At 42.0% G+C, this 16,119-nt stretch overlaps 1 protein-coding gene across 5 annotated transcripts in view; it reads right to left on the bottom strand.

Moving 5' to 3' along the window:
* Nucleotides 1-16,119, bottom strand: part of Inpp5f (inositol polyphosphate-5-phosphatase F) — a 97,423-nt gene that overhangs the window by 52,379 nt on the left and 28,925 nt on the right. For all 5 annotated transcript variants that reach the window (XR_013045347.1, XM_076553517.1, XM_006976994.4 and 2 more), the window contains exon 2: nucleotides 10,128-10,208. Coding sequence is in view for 3 of the 5 variants with exons in the window: in XM_006976994.4 (XP_006977056.1) it covers nucleotides 10,128-10,208 (81 nt within the window). In the remaining 2 variants the exon portion in view is untranslated. The remainder of the gene's footprint in view (nucleotides 1-10,127; nucleotides 10,209-16,119) is intronic.

The raw sequence follows: 16,119 nt of genomic DNA, 5'->3' as shown, positions 1-16,119 counted from the left end.
GATGCAGAACTCTCAGCTACTTCTCCAGCACCATGCCTGCTTGCCTGCTGCCATGCTCCCAACCATGAAGAAAATGGAGTACACCTTTGAAACTGTAAACAAGACGAAATTAAACACTGCTTTCTTTTTTAAGAGGTGCTGTGGTCATGGCATCTCTTCACAGCAATATAATACTGGCTAAGACAAGCACTATCTAAAGTGATGTCCTAGGAGCCAGGTTGCCATGGAGCTGAGAGCTCTGCACAGGCGCCCGTCTCTAATGCCCTTGAAAACGGGGTTTTCAATAGCTGAACATGTAAGTACTGAAGCAATGCTAATGACAGGCAATTTAGTCAATGCTAAAGCATTTGGAGTATTTCTTGTCATTAGTCCCATAGCAAGGAAGCCCTCCATATAAAGACTACACAGTCAGTTTTAGAATCACATGCATACTATATTTTACCATCTTAATGACTGAGATGGATTCACCATTTTAAACTAGGGAAGAGCAGATGGGGAGTACTATTTTAATGAATGAGATCCACATTAGTGAATTCTGTCTGTGATTGTTCAGTACTATGAGGAGTAATTCATTCAGTTACTAAACAAAGAGACTTGCCAAATTAAGACAATTTTCAAACTATTTCTGATATTTCATGATGTTATATATCTTTGCTGATGAATCTTTGTACTTTTCATATTTAGATAATTCTTGCCTTAACTGAGTTATCTTCTTGGTCTTCAAAGTGTATTTTAGCTTGAAGAGCTTTTGTGACCCATTTTAAATCTCCAGCCTAAAGCAATCTTTTCATAGACACTGGCATGAAGCTATAACTGTGCTGCAGATCTTATACAGAGGACAAATGACAGGAACATCCATCATCTACAGTTTTTGCGCAGTTGCTTACTCTGCCATGTACCATCTCTCCTCTCATCCCTCGCCTCTTATCTCCCACCGACTTTTCCATTAGCCTATGTCTTATACACTCATTTTTCTACCGTTAAGTTATACATTACTTCCTCAAAGATGCCTTCCAGCCTGGGACCCCAACTCCAACCAGTCAGGCACATAGCACCCATATTTCAGAAGCTTATGTCTATGAGGACGAAACTGTATGGCTGGGTAATTAACATATGCTATTAGTTGAAGTCTCTTATACTAAATGTTGTAAGTTTTGTTCATTCCACAGCCTTCAGTGTCACCTCAGCCCTTGGCACACAGTAGGCACACCACAAATATCTGTTAAATCAATAAGCACTCCCTTAATATTTTGGAACAGCCCCTACTATGAGCCAGCACACAGAGATACACACAGTAAAATCACAGCATCCAGCCCCTATCCTTTTGGAGCTTATCATATAGAAAGGCGGCAGACAAATAAATAAAAAGAAACAAATAATTAACATGTAAGTATAATATGAATTTCACTGTAGTTTTCCTTTCCATCTGGACACTGCAATGAATAAAAGTATTTTGTTTTTAACATTTGTTTTTAAATTTTTACAGATGTGTATGTTTGTCTATCTGTGTATGCCCTCTGTGTGACAGTGGCCTGGGAGGACAGAGGAGGGCATCAAATGCCCTAGAGCTGGAGTTAAAGGCAGTGGTGAGCTGGGAATTCAAGTCCTCTGCAAGAGCAGCAAGCACTCTTAACGGCTAGCCATCTCTCTGGTCTCCAATAAAAATATTTTTCATGGTGCTTTACTTTTCTTCCATTTGCCAAGCATATCGACATTCCTTCTACGTTCTGTTCCTCTTGTCAGTAAATCTCAACTGGTCAACCTAAAGCCAGACATTCAAACTGTCAGAGGTGTAGTACATTAAACCCTGAAGGTACACTTGCCTGCACACATCAGAGGCGAGCATTCGAATGAAAAACAACAGCTCTACATAGATGCTGTCTTGCCACCAAGGCTAATAGGGCAGTTTTTGGTAGACCTTGTAAAAGTGAGAGAACAGCTGAGCTTGCTGACACACACCTTTAATCCCAGCACTCAAGAGGCGGGAGTAGGTGGATCACTATGAGTTCAAAGCCAGCCTGAACTCATATATGAAGTAAGTATATGGTACATTCCAGACTTCAAGGGATGCATAATGAGACCTTGTCCAAAGGGGAAAAAACACACAACTGAACATACTTTAAATTTTTTCATATTTTACTACTAAAAACTCCTTTGCAGTCTTACAGTGAAGTTTCTGGAAACTTGTTAATGTTGCTACAGTTTCAGTAAACACTAACTTAAGAGAACAGTCCAAATTTACCTCTTTTTTTCACCAATTTCTATGTACGTAGAAATTAGGTGGTTCTGTAGTAGGCTATCACTTAGGTTCTTCAAAGGAAAACCAAAAGAAATCCAAACAAAGCGTACATGGTGGCACGTGTCCACACAAACACAGCACGGGAGGCTGAGGCAAGAGAATCACAGGTCTAACACACGCAAGCAAGCAAGGAGGAGGAAGAGGAGGAGGAGGAAGGAAAAGGAAATGAGAAATATTAGTTATACTCAGTGCTTTCTATGGTCAAGAACTCACTTAGTCAGTCGAACTGCTTTGGAGGCAATGGCCATCTGACAACCGAGGTTCAGGAAGAGTCCTGACCCCAGGCCATCATGTCATCTAGTCTACCTCCTCACTGCTAGTCAGTCACATTCAGAAAACACGTCACCGCTCAACAGAGATTACTGGGACTGGAGAGAACTCTCTGCAAAGCTTCGTAATAAGGGTTTCAACAGAGCGTTAGGTTCTTGCTGCTGTGGGCTGAGCCATCTCTTATATTGAAGTCTTGACCTTGGGATGTGACCATATTTGGAGATAATCTCTAAAGAGGAGTTACATTAAAATGAATTTATTGGGAGGGGCTTTAATCCAGTATAACTGGTTTTATTTACAATTTTTACAGATTTATTATTTTTAGTTATGCATAATTATGTAGGGTACGTGTATGTACATGTGAATGCCAATGTCCCCAAAGGCCAGAAATATTGGTTTCCCTGGAATTGGAGTTAGAGGGTGTCGTGAGCCACCTGACATGGGTGCTGGAAATCTAACTCAGGCCCTCTGCAAGAGCAGTATGTGCTCTCCACTGCTAAGCCACCTCTCTAGCCCCACAACTAGTTTTATTATAAGAAAATTTAAGCACACAAAGGTACAAAGGAAGGGAAGCCCAAGACGGGGATTACAGCCATCTATACACCAAGGAAAGAGGGCGGAAGAATCGAGCCCTGCCCACACAGTAGTCTCAAGCATTATAGGAAAATGAAATTCTGTGTTCAATGCCTCCCCCAACCTGTGACATTCTGCTCTGACTGCCCTAGCAAACAAGTATAGTTCTGAAAGTCACGAAAGCCTGCTCTATTCCTCAGAGTCCAGAGTTCAGTGACAATCATGAGCAGCAGCACAGCTCGCCCACGCCATTTTCGGAATGACAATGACATCTGTTCAAATCAAATCATGTTCCCAGTGCACCAGGCAAGAACAAAAACGCATGCATTAATATGGAGAGGATTAGTAGGAGGAAACAGGAGAGAAAGACAGCTTAAGTACAGATGTTTTATCCCCTCATCTTCTACCCCACAATGAATGATAAGACGTTCCTGCGGGAAATGCCCCCAAAGTATCGGCTCAGTTCTGACACACCAGGAACACAGATCCTTCCGGTCAGTCTAACTCTGAGTAAGAACTTCAGCTATACACATGGGAGAGAAGGGGTGAAGCCTGGAGGACAGAGGATGTCAGGGAGGAAAGGATGGACCTTCTGAGGCCAGGAGCTGGGGGCGGAGCAACACAGAGAAGAGAAGGCTGTGGGAAGAAGGGCAACGGAGGCCCCAGAAGATCTCCATTTGCTTCTCTCCTGGTTCCCTTCTTTCAAAACCAAACCTGTTAGGTGACCATGACAAGATACGGACAATAAAGAGACTTTTTCTGCCCTGCTTTTCCCTTTTTATATTTTCTTTCCCCAGATCACTCTCTGCCCCACCCCTCTTCCAAATGTCCTGAATCACTAGTTCTAACACTGCCTACACATAAACAAGACAACCACACATGTGTAGACCTTCTGCATGGAGGATCAAAGTTCAGCAGGCATTAACTTCAATTTGGCCAGTGCTGATAAAAGCCAACACTATTTTTATGTATAATTCAGCTATTATTTGGCTTAAAAGGGCTCACTGGGAAATGTTATCATTTTTACTATTTTCTACAGAGAAAATATTTTCCAGTTTCAAATAACCCTGGACTTTTGAATTATAACCTGTTTTTATGTTCAAGCTATCTGTGTATTATTTCTCCTGCAGTAATACATAAAATGTTTTTACATTTTAAAAAAAGGACAAATACTATATAATTGTATTACATGAAATATATAGAATATGCAAATTTATAGAGACAGAAAGAGTGTCTCAAGATGGAGAAGAAAGTAATATAGAGCAATAATTTTCTAAGTACAGATTTTGTTTTGTGTGATGGAAAAGCCCCACAAATGGACAGAGGTATCAGGACATAATATCATTAATATAATAAATCAATATAATTAATGTAATTAATGAATCATAAATATAGTTATTGAATGAAAAAATAAAGATAACCTTCTTTGTTTAAAAAATGGTTTAGGCATAAAACTTTTTACTTATCACCAAGATAGGATAGATAATATAGTACTTTCTTCAAATTTGCCAAATAGGTATGGACTGGACATTGTGAATATAATTCTTACTTGAAAATTGTTCTTATATATAGTTTCATTGTTACAGTTAAAAACCTTTTCTTTTTATTTACACAAAAGGGGGGGGGAATGTTGTGGAACAACCTTTTTGTACACTATGAAGATGTATCTTTGCCAAGACGCCTTCTGACTGGTTTAATAAAGAGTCAAAAAAAAAGCCAACTTGGGGTGGTCTGCCAACACCACTCCCTGCTTCTCTGATTGCTCCCTCATTTAGGAAAGTGGCCTGTGATGCACTTTGAACTAGGTGACTTTGAAGGTCCATGGCCAAGCAGGACCAATAAACCTCTTCTCTAGACATGTGAACCAGGCTCCCTACCCAGTCTTTTTGATGGCTGGTCAGTCTCCACTGGCTACAGGGAACCTCAGAGTGGGCTTAAAAGACGAGAATGCCATCTTTTGAGCAGAATCCTTTTTCTAATATAAATAGGGTCTAGGGCTGGAGCTTGGCTGGCAGAGTGCTTGCCTAATATGAACGAGGCCTGGGTTCAATCCCCAGCACCCCTGAACTCCTCCCCAGCACCCCTGAACTCCTCCCCAGCACCACCCGACTCCTCCCCAGCACCCCTGAACTCCTCCCCAGCACCCCTGAACTCCTCCCCAGCACCCCTGAACTCCTCCCCTGCACCCCTGAACTCCTCCCCAGCACCCCTGAACTCCTCCCCAGCACCCCTGAACTCCTCCCCAGCACCCCTGAACTCCTCCCCAGCACCACCCGACTCCTCCCCTGCACCCCTGAACTCCCCAGCACCACCCGACTCCTCCCCAGCACCCCTGAACTTGGTATAGTGGTGCACACCTGTCATCTCATCTCTCAGGAGGGAGGTAGGAAGATCAAACGTTCAAGGTTATCCTTGGCTACATAGGAAGTTTGAGGCCAGCCTGGGCTACATGAGACCTCCATCTCCAAAAAGGGAAAAAAAATCAAAGAGAAATAGGCGAAGGAGATATGCAAAGAGAAATGTTGGTGAGAGATCTCAGATCCCATGTAACGTCCGCATTCGGTTCAGAATGCTGGGTTCTTATAAAAAGTGTTCTTGCACAAGCTGATAGATTTTTCCCTTTAACGTAAGCTGACAGAGTTGTATAAGGAAAAGAGTCTTGATAAAAGAGCCTATCTCACTCGAGACTCACAATACCCAAACACATAATGAGGCAAATCCCTCTGACTCTTGCTTTACAGCTGAAGAAGTAAGGCCCTTGACCTGGGGATTTATCTTCTTGGCTTCCAGGCGCTCCCTGAAAAGATGTCCCCACTATTCAGGAGAAAGACGAGGACTCCAGAATAGAAAGGAGGATCCCAGAAGAGAGGCCCTGTGAGATGAGAGCCACCGGGAGAAGCAGAAAGGCTACATGAAGGCAGTGTGGTAACTCAGGCGAACGCTGCTGCCGGTCTACCCAGAGGGCCGACGAGAGGCACAGCAATGAATATCATCAGCACGAAGGATCCTGGGGGACTGTGCACTGTTGCTGTCTTAAACCAATCAGCCAGCCTTTAGGACGGCTGACTGCACCACAGACAGTGAAGCAGATGCTAGAGTTCTCTAATAAATAATAATAAAAATATTAACAAACGGAGCTTGACTCCCGGTCTCCTGACTGATTTCAGCAATTCATTCACTGCTCTGAGATGTGACTGAAATTGGAGAAAAATAATTCAGAAGTTTCATACATGTCATTTACATAATAGAAAATGAATTTTAGCTCAGAACATGCAGCTGTGAAATTATCTTGTCAGTATGTAAATGAATTAGAGATATATGTATGTAAATGTGGACAGGTAGGAGAGTGTTATTAAAATACTTAGCATGGTTACATAATGACTAAATGCTCTTCTCTGTGCTGAAGGACATTTCTAAAGCCTACCAAAAGCAGAATACACAACAAAACTCAGAGCAATATTATTTCTAACAGGGGAAAAAAAAAGAAAGGAAGGAAGACTAAATAACCCGGTGAGGGGAAGACAGACAAATCATGAATATTCAAATAAAGGAAGAACAAGGAACTCTAGATTCACCTATCAGCATAGGTAAATCTCAAAACATCAACAATAAAAAGAAGAGGTGGCCGGCATGATGGCACATGCATGTAATCCTGACCCTCAGGAGGAGGAGGAGGGAGAACATAAGTTCAAGGTCACCCTTGGGTACACAGCAAGTTTGAAGCCCACGTGGGATATATGAGACCTCATCTTTAAAAATCAGTAATAAGCCAGGTGGTGGTGGTGCACCCCTTTAATCCCAGCACTCAGGAGGCAGAGCCAGGCGCATCTCTGTGTGTTCAAGGCCAGCCTGGGCTACCAAGTGAGCTCCAGGAAAGGCGCAAAGCTACACAGAGAAACCCTGTCTGGAAAAAACAAAATAAATAAATAAATTTTAAAAATTAAAAAAAATAATCTGAATTTACTACTGGGGGCTGGAGAGATGGCTCAGAGGTTAAGAGCACTGGTTGCTCTTCCAGAGGTCCTGAGTTCAATTCCCAGCAACTACATGGTGGCTTACAACCATCTGTAACAAGATCTGATGCCTTCTTCTGGCCTGCAGTCATACATGCTGTATACATAATAAATAAATAAATCTTTAAAAAACAAATCAATAATAAATAAAATTACCAGGCATGCTAGTGCATGCCTTTAATCCCAGCACTTGAAAGGCAAAGGCAGGTGGATCTCTAAATTTTCGGCCAGGCTAGCCTGGTTCACACAGTGAATTCCAGACTAGCCAGCATCACATAGTTTGACCCTATCTCAAAATAATAATAATAATAATAATAATAATAATACAAAGAAGAAAAAGTTCCAAGTATAGTGTCTCACGCCTTTAATCCCAGCACTCAGGATGCAGAGGCCCGCAGATCCCTGAGTTCTAGATCAGTCTGATCTACAGAGCACATTCCAAGCCAGTCAGGGATACATTGGAAGACCATGTCTCAAGAAAAACAGAAGAAAAGATTTAAAAATAAGAGATTAGCTGTTCAGGAGTAACTTGCCAAAGAATGTAAGAGATATTTTCACAATGTGATCACCCCGGAACATGGGTGAGGGAGATAGCTCATCAGTTACGTGCCTGAGTTTAAATCGCCAGCACTCACGCAAGAGCCAGGAGTAATGTAGCTGTGATTCCCGCTCTTGGGGGGCAGGACAAGAGGCTCTTGGAGCCCACGGGCCAGTCAGCCCAGCTGACTCCATCAGCTCCAGGTTCAGCTCCCTGTCCCCAAAAATAGAGTGAGAAACACATGGGAGATACCCAACATTGACCTCTGGCCTCTAAACACCCATGCACATGCATGCACACACCCCCACATAAACACACACACACACAAATGAGAGAGAGAGAGAGAGAGAGAGAGAGGGAGAGAGAGAGAGAGAGAGAGAGAGAGAGAGAGAGAGAGAGAGAGAGAGAACACAAATAATTTAATGAAATTTAACTAAAAATCTCCAAAATACAAATCTTAGCAGCATACTGTTTAGGAATTTATACCTAAGAAAAGCAATAATTTTCAAGGGAGTAGCAAAACTGGAGCCAATTCCCTTCAAGGGAAGGACATGCTTGGAGAAAATGGCAAAGATACCTCTGAAGTCACTGGTCATGTTTCACTTCTTAATCTGGACAGGAGATAAAAATGTACACTTTAGAATACCTTATACTATTTAGCTGTAATAAGCAGTCTCATAAAAATTCATAACTTATTAACACTATTTAAAATATAATCAAAGAATCTAGCAAAAGAAAATTACAAATTTTCTCCACCAATATGTAACTCTAGTTACAAATATGTTTTTGTAATTCACAAAAATCAACCTAGTGCCTAAATGCTCAATAATCATATTTTAAACTTAAAAAGAAAAACAACCAGCTGGGCAGTGGTGGCGCACGCCTTTAATCCCAGCACCCAGGAGGCAGAGTCAGGTAGATCTCTGTGAGTTCAAGGCTAGCCTGGGCTACAGAGCGAGATCCAGAACAGCCACAGCTACACAGAGAAACCCTGTCTCAAAAAACATATGTGTGTGTTAGTGGCTTATACCTATAATCCCAGCATCTGGGAGGCTATGGCAGGAGAATCATCCTGAGTTCAAAATAAACCTGGGCTACAAAATGAGATCCTGTCCTACAAAGAAAAGAACAGCACGAGGGCTCAGTAAACACAAGTCCAAAGACCAGAGATCTACCCTGAAGCCACAGCGGGAAGAGGAACCAACCTCCAAAAGAGCACGATGGCACACAGGCACCAACAGTCTCTCTCTCTCTCTCTCTCTCTCTCTCTCTCTCTCTCTCTCTCTCTCTCTCTCTCTCTCTCTCAGACCCACACACACACACACACATATCACACACACGTGTACACACACAATACTCATAAGAGAGAAGAAGGAGAGCAGATAAACAAAAGCCACAGCAGGCATATTGCAGAGATTAACTGACTTCAGAGGCAAGTTAGACAGCAATAATGCCCGAGTCTCCCACAGTTCATAAGTCATACTAAGTCATATCAAAGGAGGCCGGCATAATGGTCCATGCCTGAAAACAGTCCTTCAGCAGGCACAGGCAGAGGGTGTCAAGCCCCCGGCCAGCCTGGGCTACAGTGAGACCCTGTCTCTGAAAATCAAATGAAGGAGCCGGAAAAATGGCTTAGTGGTTGAGAATGCTTCCTGCTCTCCCAGTTCCCAGCACCCACACGGGCCTGCTCACAACTGCCTGAACTCCAGCTACAGGAGGATCAAAGACACTCTCTTCTGGCCGCTTGAGGTACCCATACACATGCAGCATGCATACTCATATATACCTGGGAGAAGAGGTGTCTGCTCTCCCAGGTGGGAGCCAGGTGAATGACTTAGACTTTCCATCCATTCGGCTGCCTTGGACAGAGGTCCCAGACAGTACCACACAACATACTAAAGGACCCTTCCTTCCCTGGCAGGAGTGACTGACTCCGGACTAGGCAGCTGACCCAAAGCCAGCCAATCATGTTGCCACCTGTCCACCTTCCCAGCTCTGCTCCAGCACCTTCCACTCATGTCCGTGAACTTGCTGTGCCATTCCTTAACAGAATGCACGTCCATGCCCAAGGACTACACATGTACCATGCAGTCATGCATTCTGTCTTTTCTTCTAACTCTGAGCTCTGGGGGGTAGAGGGGTCAGTGTGGGCTCACAATTGTGCTAAGCCTGTTAGCACAATCCCTGGCACCAAGTAGGGATTTTGTGAGAATTGTTTTTAACAAAAGAGCCAAATCAACTGTAATACCATGTCTTCTTTTTTCAAAAGCTTTATTTTTATTTCATTAAACTTAAATAGAAATATACTTGCTTTAAGAAAGCCCCAAATGATGACAGAAGAACCAATGTCATAATAGAACACAACCTCCAGAAGGACAATGTCACAGAAAATCATGTTAAATTTTACAAGTGTAAGGAGCTTATGAAAACATACCTGAATGAAGTTGAATTTTCCCAATAACTCCTTCTACCAAGCCCAAACAAATGGGGTTCCAGGCAAGAAGCAGATCTGTGGCTAAAATAAAGTAAGAAGCAATCGTGAGATCGTATTCACCAGAAAATGTTAAACTATCTTTTTGCAGCATATTTTAAAAGGATCAACATCCCCCAAAAAGCAGTTCTAATCATCCCCCACAGAATATATTGCCATAAAGGACTTTGTGGTAGAGCGCTAACTGCGGCCTCTGGATACCAGGGCAGTTACGGGGTAAGAAGGGTTGAGGGACTCCGCGGAGGGGGCAGTGCCCTGGTGCCCTGCAGGGGAGGAAACAGGCACAACAAAGAGGGTGGTGGAAGGACCCACCCGGGCCCACAGACGAGGCCTGAAGATGGCCATGGAGCTGTCCACTTCCTCCCAAAGGGTCACCCAGTGGGCAAAGGAGTCCAGAAAGCCACTTTCCTTACCCATGACCTCTAGGGCTGCTTATTTTCTGTGTACCACTGCGTGGGTGGCCCGCATCTGAACCACGCAACAGCTACAGTGATTTGCGTGTAAACTAATACCATCCTAGACATCCCAAAGAGAAGCAGATCTAAGGATAGAGGGGCTAATTTAGCTCTTCTCCAACCCGGGTTGTGAGCGACCACTGCAAGCACCGTGACAGATGTGGCGCTTCTGAGAGCTCAACCGCTGGAAAAGGGGCAAGAACCAATAGTCTGCGGGTTTAGGCAGCTCAGAGAGAGGAAGTGTTTGCCCCGGAAGCGTGACCAATGGTGGAAGGCCAGGGGCAACTCCCCAAAGCCGCCCTCTGACCTCCACATGTGTGCTGAGGCAAGTTGCTAATAAGAAGTGAAAATTTAAAATGTTTCTGCTGGCAAAATTACATTTTAATTATTAGCACTTAAATTTTATTTTACTGAAATATTATCTGTTACTAGTAGGATAATTTTACACTAAGAGTTTAGTTTTCAAATTCATTTACATTTTGATTTTTTTATTATGTATTAATTTCTTGAGTTAGGGTCTTCCTATATAGCCATGGCTAGCCTCGAACTCGTAGTGATACTCCAGCTTCAGCTCCATAGCTGGACTGTTATTTCTTAAATGTCTTTGCTATTGAATTTTCACTAGAAAGCAAAAGCAATAGATTTCGTTGGTTGGTTGTAGCTATTCTGCAGAGCCAGGGGTAGAACCCAGGGTTTCACACAGGCCGGGCAAGCTGCTACCACCAAGTTATAATCACCCCAACTTCATTGTTTTTATTGTAAAAATTAACAACAACAACATAAAGATTTTAAAGGCTCCTATATAATATCATTTCTAACCTTTTTTATTTTATTTGTTTTGTATGTGTGTGAAAGGGGGGCACAAATGCCATGGCACACGTGTGGAGGTCAGAGAATAACTCATGGGAGTCGGGTCTCTCCTTCCACCATGTGGGTTCCAGGGATCAAACTCAGGCTGCCAGGTGTTTGAGGCAAGGGCCTTTACCCACTGAGACATCTTGCCGGCCCTCCAAGGTTGACATCAGGAGTCTAATTTTACAAGTGAAAGAAAAATGCTTAGAAAAGTAACAGTCAAATCAGCCACAGGACAGGAGGCAGGGCTGCAATCAAAAGAGAAGTCTAGCAAAGCTCTGAGTCAAAAACTTCTATTAAGTCCAAAACAGGTGAGAGTTTGAGTCCAATCTGGTCTATGAAGTGAGTTCCAGGACAGCCAGGGCTGTTACAGAGAAACCCTGTCTCAAGGGGAAAAACAAAACAAACAAAAAACACAAACAAATAAGTATAGTGGCACACTCCTTTAAACAACACTTGGGAGGCAAAGGCAGGCAGATCTCTGTGAGCTCAAGGCCAGCCTGGTCTACAGAGTGAGTTCCAGGCCAGCCAGGACAATAGAGTTGTGAGATTGTGACTCAAAATTTTAAAAAATAGCCGGGCGGTGGTGGCGCACGCCTTTAATCCCAGCACTCGGGAGGCAGAGGCAGGCGGATCTCTGTGAGTTCGAGGCCAGCCTGGTCTCCAAAGTGAGTTCCAGGAAAGGCACAAAGCTACACAGAGAAACCCTGTCTTAAAAAAAAAAATTAAAAAAATAAAATAAGTAAATAAAAGTGTACAGCCAGGAATGGTGATGTGTGCCTGTAATCTCAGCATTCAAGCTAAGTCAAGAGGATCTTCAGTTCTAGGCCAACATGGGATACACAGTAAATTTGAGGCCAGCCTGGGCTAATGGACAGCCTGTGTTCTCCACAGAAAAAACCAAAGAGGTCTGCCAATCTGACTCTGGTTATACACCTCAGCAACCTGCCATAACACCTCCCTCAGAAACTACACAGGGAGCCACTGAAACAGGAAGTCTTAAATGCCATGTGTGATTACTAAGTAACACTACCAAGCCAAGGGGGAACGGACCACAGAGGTAAGGTGCTTCTGTTTCATTTCATTTCAGGCCTCTGTCTGCACATTAACTGAACGCCACACAGAACCACGTATTCTTAAAAGCAACATTTCCTGAGAACAAATTTTTTTGTTTGAAGTCTTTTTCGAGGGCTGGAGAGATGGTGTGGTGGAAGCCAGGCTGGCTCTAGCTTTCCCTGAGACCCTGAAGTATGGAAAAGGAACCTGCTGGGGAAGGCCAGTAATGGACTGGGGCCAGGACCTTGGGGTAGCATAAGCTTTGGATCCTGAGAACCCAATTCTTCTCTCTAGAGCAATGATTCTCAAGCCTCCTAAAGCCGAAACCCTTTTATTCACTTTCCCATGTTGTGGTGACCCCAACCATAAAATTATTTGCAGTGCTACAACATAACTGAAATTTTGCAACTGGTATGAATTGTAATGTAAATATCTGTGGTTTTTTTTAAATATGTATTTATGTATACAGCGTTCTGTCTGCATGTAACACTGCACCAGAAGAGGGCGCTACATCTCATTATAGATGGTTGTGAGCCACCATGTGGTTGCTGGGAATTGAACTCAGGACCTTTGGAAGAGCAACCAGTGCTCTTAACCTCTGAGCCATCTCTCCAGCGCCCAATATCAGTGTTTTCTAATGGTCTTAGGCAACCCACATGTTGAGAACCACTAAACTAAAGGGTTATGGACACTGTATGCTTGGTCTGTGTTCTCTTGTGCGACATTGCTTGATTAGCACCTGGCTGGCTTTGACCCACTGTGCGATTGTCCCCCTTCCCCTGCAAACTGTAAGTATGTGTAACGCTGCACTTCTTAATAAACTTGTGAGGATAAGACACAGCTTGTGAGACCCCTCCTGGGTCTCAACTTTCCCGTCTTCTCTATCTTCTGATCTCCTGGTCCCTCCTTTCAGGAACCTATCCCTGAAGAATGACCTGTTGGTCCAAGTCAACGGTGAAACTGTTAAGAGCACTTGCTGCTCATACAGAGGACCAGGGTTCAGTTCCCAGACCCCACACGATGGAACTAAGGCATCTGACACACAGGTACTGCACACTATGGTGTACTTGCTTACATACATGCAAGCAAAACACTTAAGACACAGAAACTAAAAATAAATCTTTTTAAAAATTTTTTTAAAGAAATAAAACATTCTTAAAATCATGACTTCATGGTGGCATAATTTTCCATTTAAGTAAGTACTTCCTCACTGAAACATCAAACTTTATTCTATTATAAAAACACTGTGATACAAATGATGAGTTTTATATAAATATTTCATCTGTCTCCATCCTTAATAGCTTTAGGATAGATGCCTTGGAATGAAATTAGTAGTCATAACATTTAAAAAATTAAGGCTCTCAAGCATATCAAATTACTTCTATAAATATTATATCACATTAGATATATTTCCCACGTTAACAATGGTGAATATCATGATGCAGAGTACTCTGTATGGTTCCACAATGGATGGTTTGAAAATGGAAGAATTAAATAAAGGGATAACCAACTTAGCTGGGATTGACATAATGTTGATTATAATTATTAACAGTTTGGTAATTCATATTTTATCCTTAAAAAAGTGACTTGATATCTGCAACAAATATGAAAAATTGACTTAGAAAGACCTACTAATGAAACCAAGAAAAATATTCACACACAGAGGAATTTAGAGCAGAACCTACTGTACCATTGCATGATGAAACTAAAGAGGCCCAAGGTTATTAGAACACCAACCTTAGTTTATCCAGATACTATACAAGAACAACCAGCAGACAACGGGCATCCCCAAAGTTATTCATAAATTAATTGAACTCTTGTAAAAATGTTAGAGTTGAGGAGATTTAAGGAAGCAGTCATTTCATATCGTATGCATTCACCCTATGTGAAGCAAACAACTCAGAACAGAATCATCACTCAAGACTGGAAAGATATACTACAGCAATATGGGAAGCTGGTCCTCAGTTACAACCAGTTACAATGGAGAACATGATGGAAAGAGAAAGCTAGGGCCGTAGAACAATGAAATAGGGCTAGAGGGATTGATATTTCCCAAGGCCAGTTTTTCGGTAAAGGTCAGTATGCTGATTTGCAAAGACAATTTGGATTTGATGATCACACCTTGGCTCTATGCCATACAGCAGATTTGAAAGCTTGGGATAAGGTTGAAGAATCAGGAAAGAGGACTGAGTCATTTACTAAAAATGTACAAGGCCCAAAAGAAGCCTTCACTGTATTTTTGCAAAGATTGACTTCTGCTGTAAATAGAATAATATCAGATCCAGAAGTTAGACAATATTAATTGAATTTTTGAAATGCTAATTCATAATGTAAAAGGATGATTAGGCCTTTAAAGGTAAGACCAGTACCAACTGATGAATACAGCTGATATTGGATCTCATGCTTATGATGCTACTTTGATAGGAGAAGTAATTTCTAGAAATTTTAAGAAAAATTAAATGTCAGATGTTTTAATTGTGGTAAACAAGGTCATCTGAAAAGGGATTGTAAGCGAGGCATTCCAAGGAACAATCTTTTTTCTAGAGATAATCCAAACAGGCCTTCTGGGGATGGCATTGGACCAATGATGCAGATCAACATCAGGAAATACCTTAGGGGCTTCTCAAAGGCCCAGATATCAAATGTGGTTCAACCATTCCCTGTTAGCATTGGAGAAACTCATCCAGAGAGCAATTAAAAGACTTAATGCCTATTGTTTAAAACCATACTGCTCTGGATGACAGAACAGCTTCATTAGATAAAACAAAATTTTCAGGAAAGACCACAAAAATCCATATTTTGGGAAACTTTTATAAATGATCAAAGACTAAAGTTAAAGATATGAATAAATGGCATTGTAATTAAAGATTTGGTTGAGACAGGGGCAGATATAACAATAATTTCACCAAAATCTTGGCATCCAGATTGGCCTCTTCAGGAGGTAAATATTCAACTTCTAGGGATTGGAATTTTATCTCAGGTAAAACAAAGTATAGGTATCTCAGGTAAACATCCAGGTAAAACAACGTTGAATGTTTAGGGCCAGAAGGACAAGTAGGAAATTAAAGCCATATGTGGCTAACATAGCAATGAATTTATGGGGACAGGATTTGTTACAACTGTGGAGAACACAGATTAACATTCCTCCAATCTCAGAAACAAACGTTAAAATAAAGAATTCTTCTAAGATAAACATTAAAAGGTATTATCAAGAACAGTCACCGACCATTCAGGTTGTACATAACCAAGGCACAACAGCTGTTGATCTTGGTACCAACAGCCTTACCTTTAAAATGGTTAACTGGCAAACCTGTCTAGGTGGAACAATAATCTTTTGACATCAGAAAAATTACAGGCACTAGAACAGTTGTCACAGAAACAGCTAAACACTCAACATATTGAATAATCAACCAGTCCTTGGAATTCTCCTATATTTGTCATTAAAAAGAAATTTGGAAAATGGAGAATGGCAACAGATCCAAGAGCTGTTAATAAGGTGATCCAGCCAATGGGCTCTTTACAGCCTGGAATTCCCTTACCTTCTTTATTACCTTAAGGATGGTCTATTATAG

This window comes from Peromyscus maniculatus, chromosome 1, assembly GCF_049852395.1.
Source record: "Peromyscus maniculatus bairdii isolate BWxNUB_F1_BW_parent chromosome 1, HU_Pman_BW_mat_3.1, whole genome shotgun sequence".
Classification (NCBI taxonomy): domain Eukaryota; kingdom Metazoa; phylum Chordata; class Mammalia; order Rodentia; family Cricetidae; genus Peromyscus; species Peromyscus maniculatus.
The sequence above is the reverse complement of the archived record's forward strand: the minus strand, read 5'-3'. Positions and strand labels throughout refer to the sequence as shown.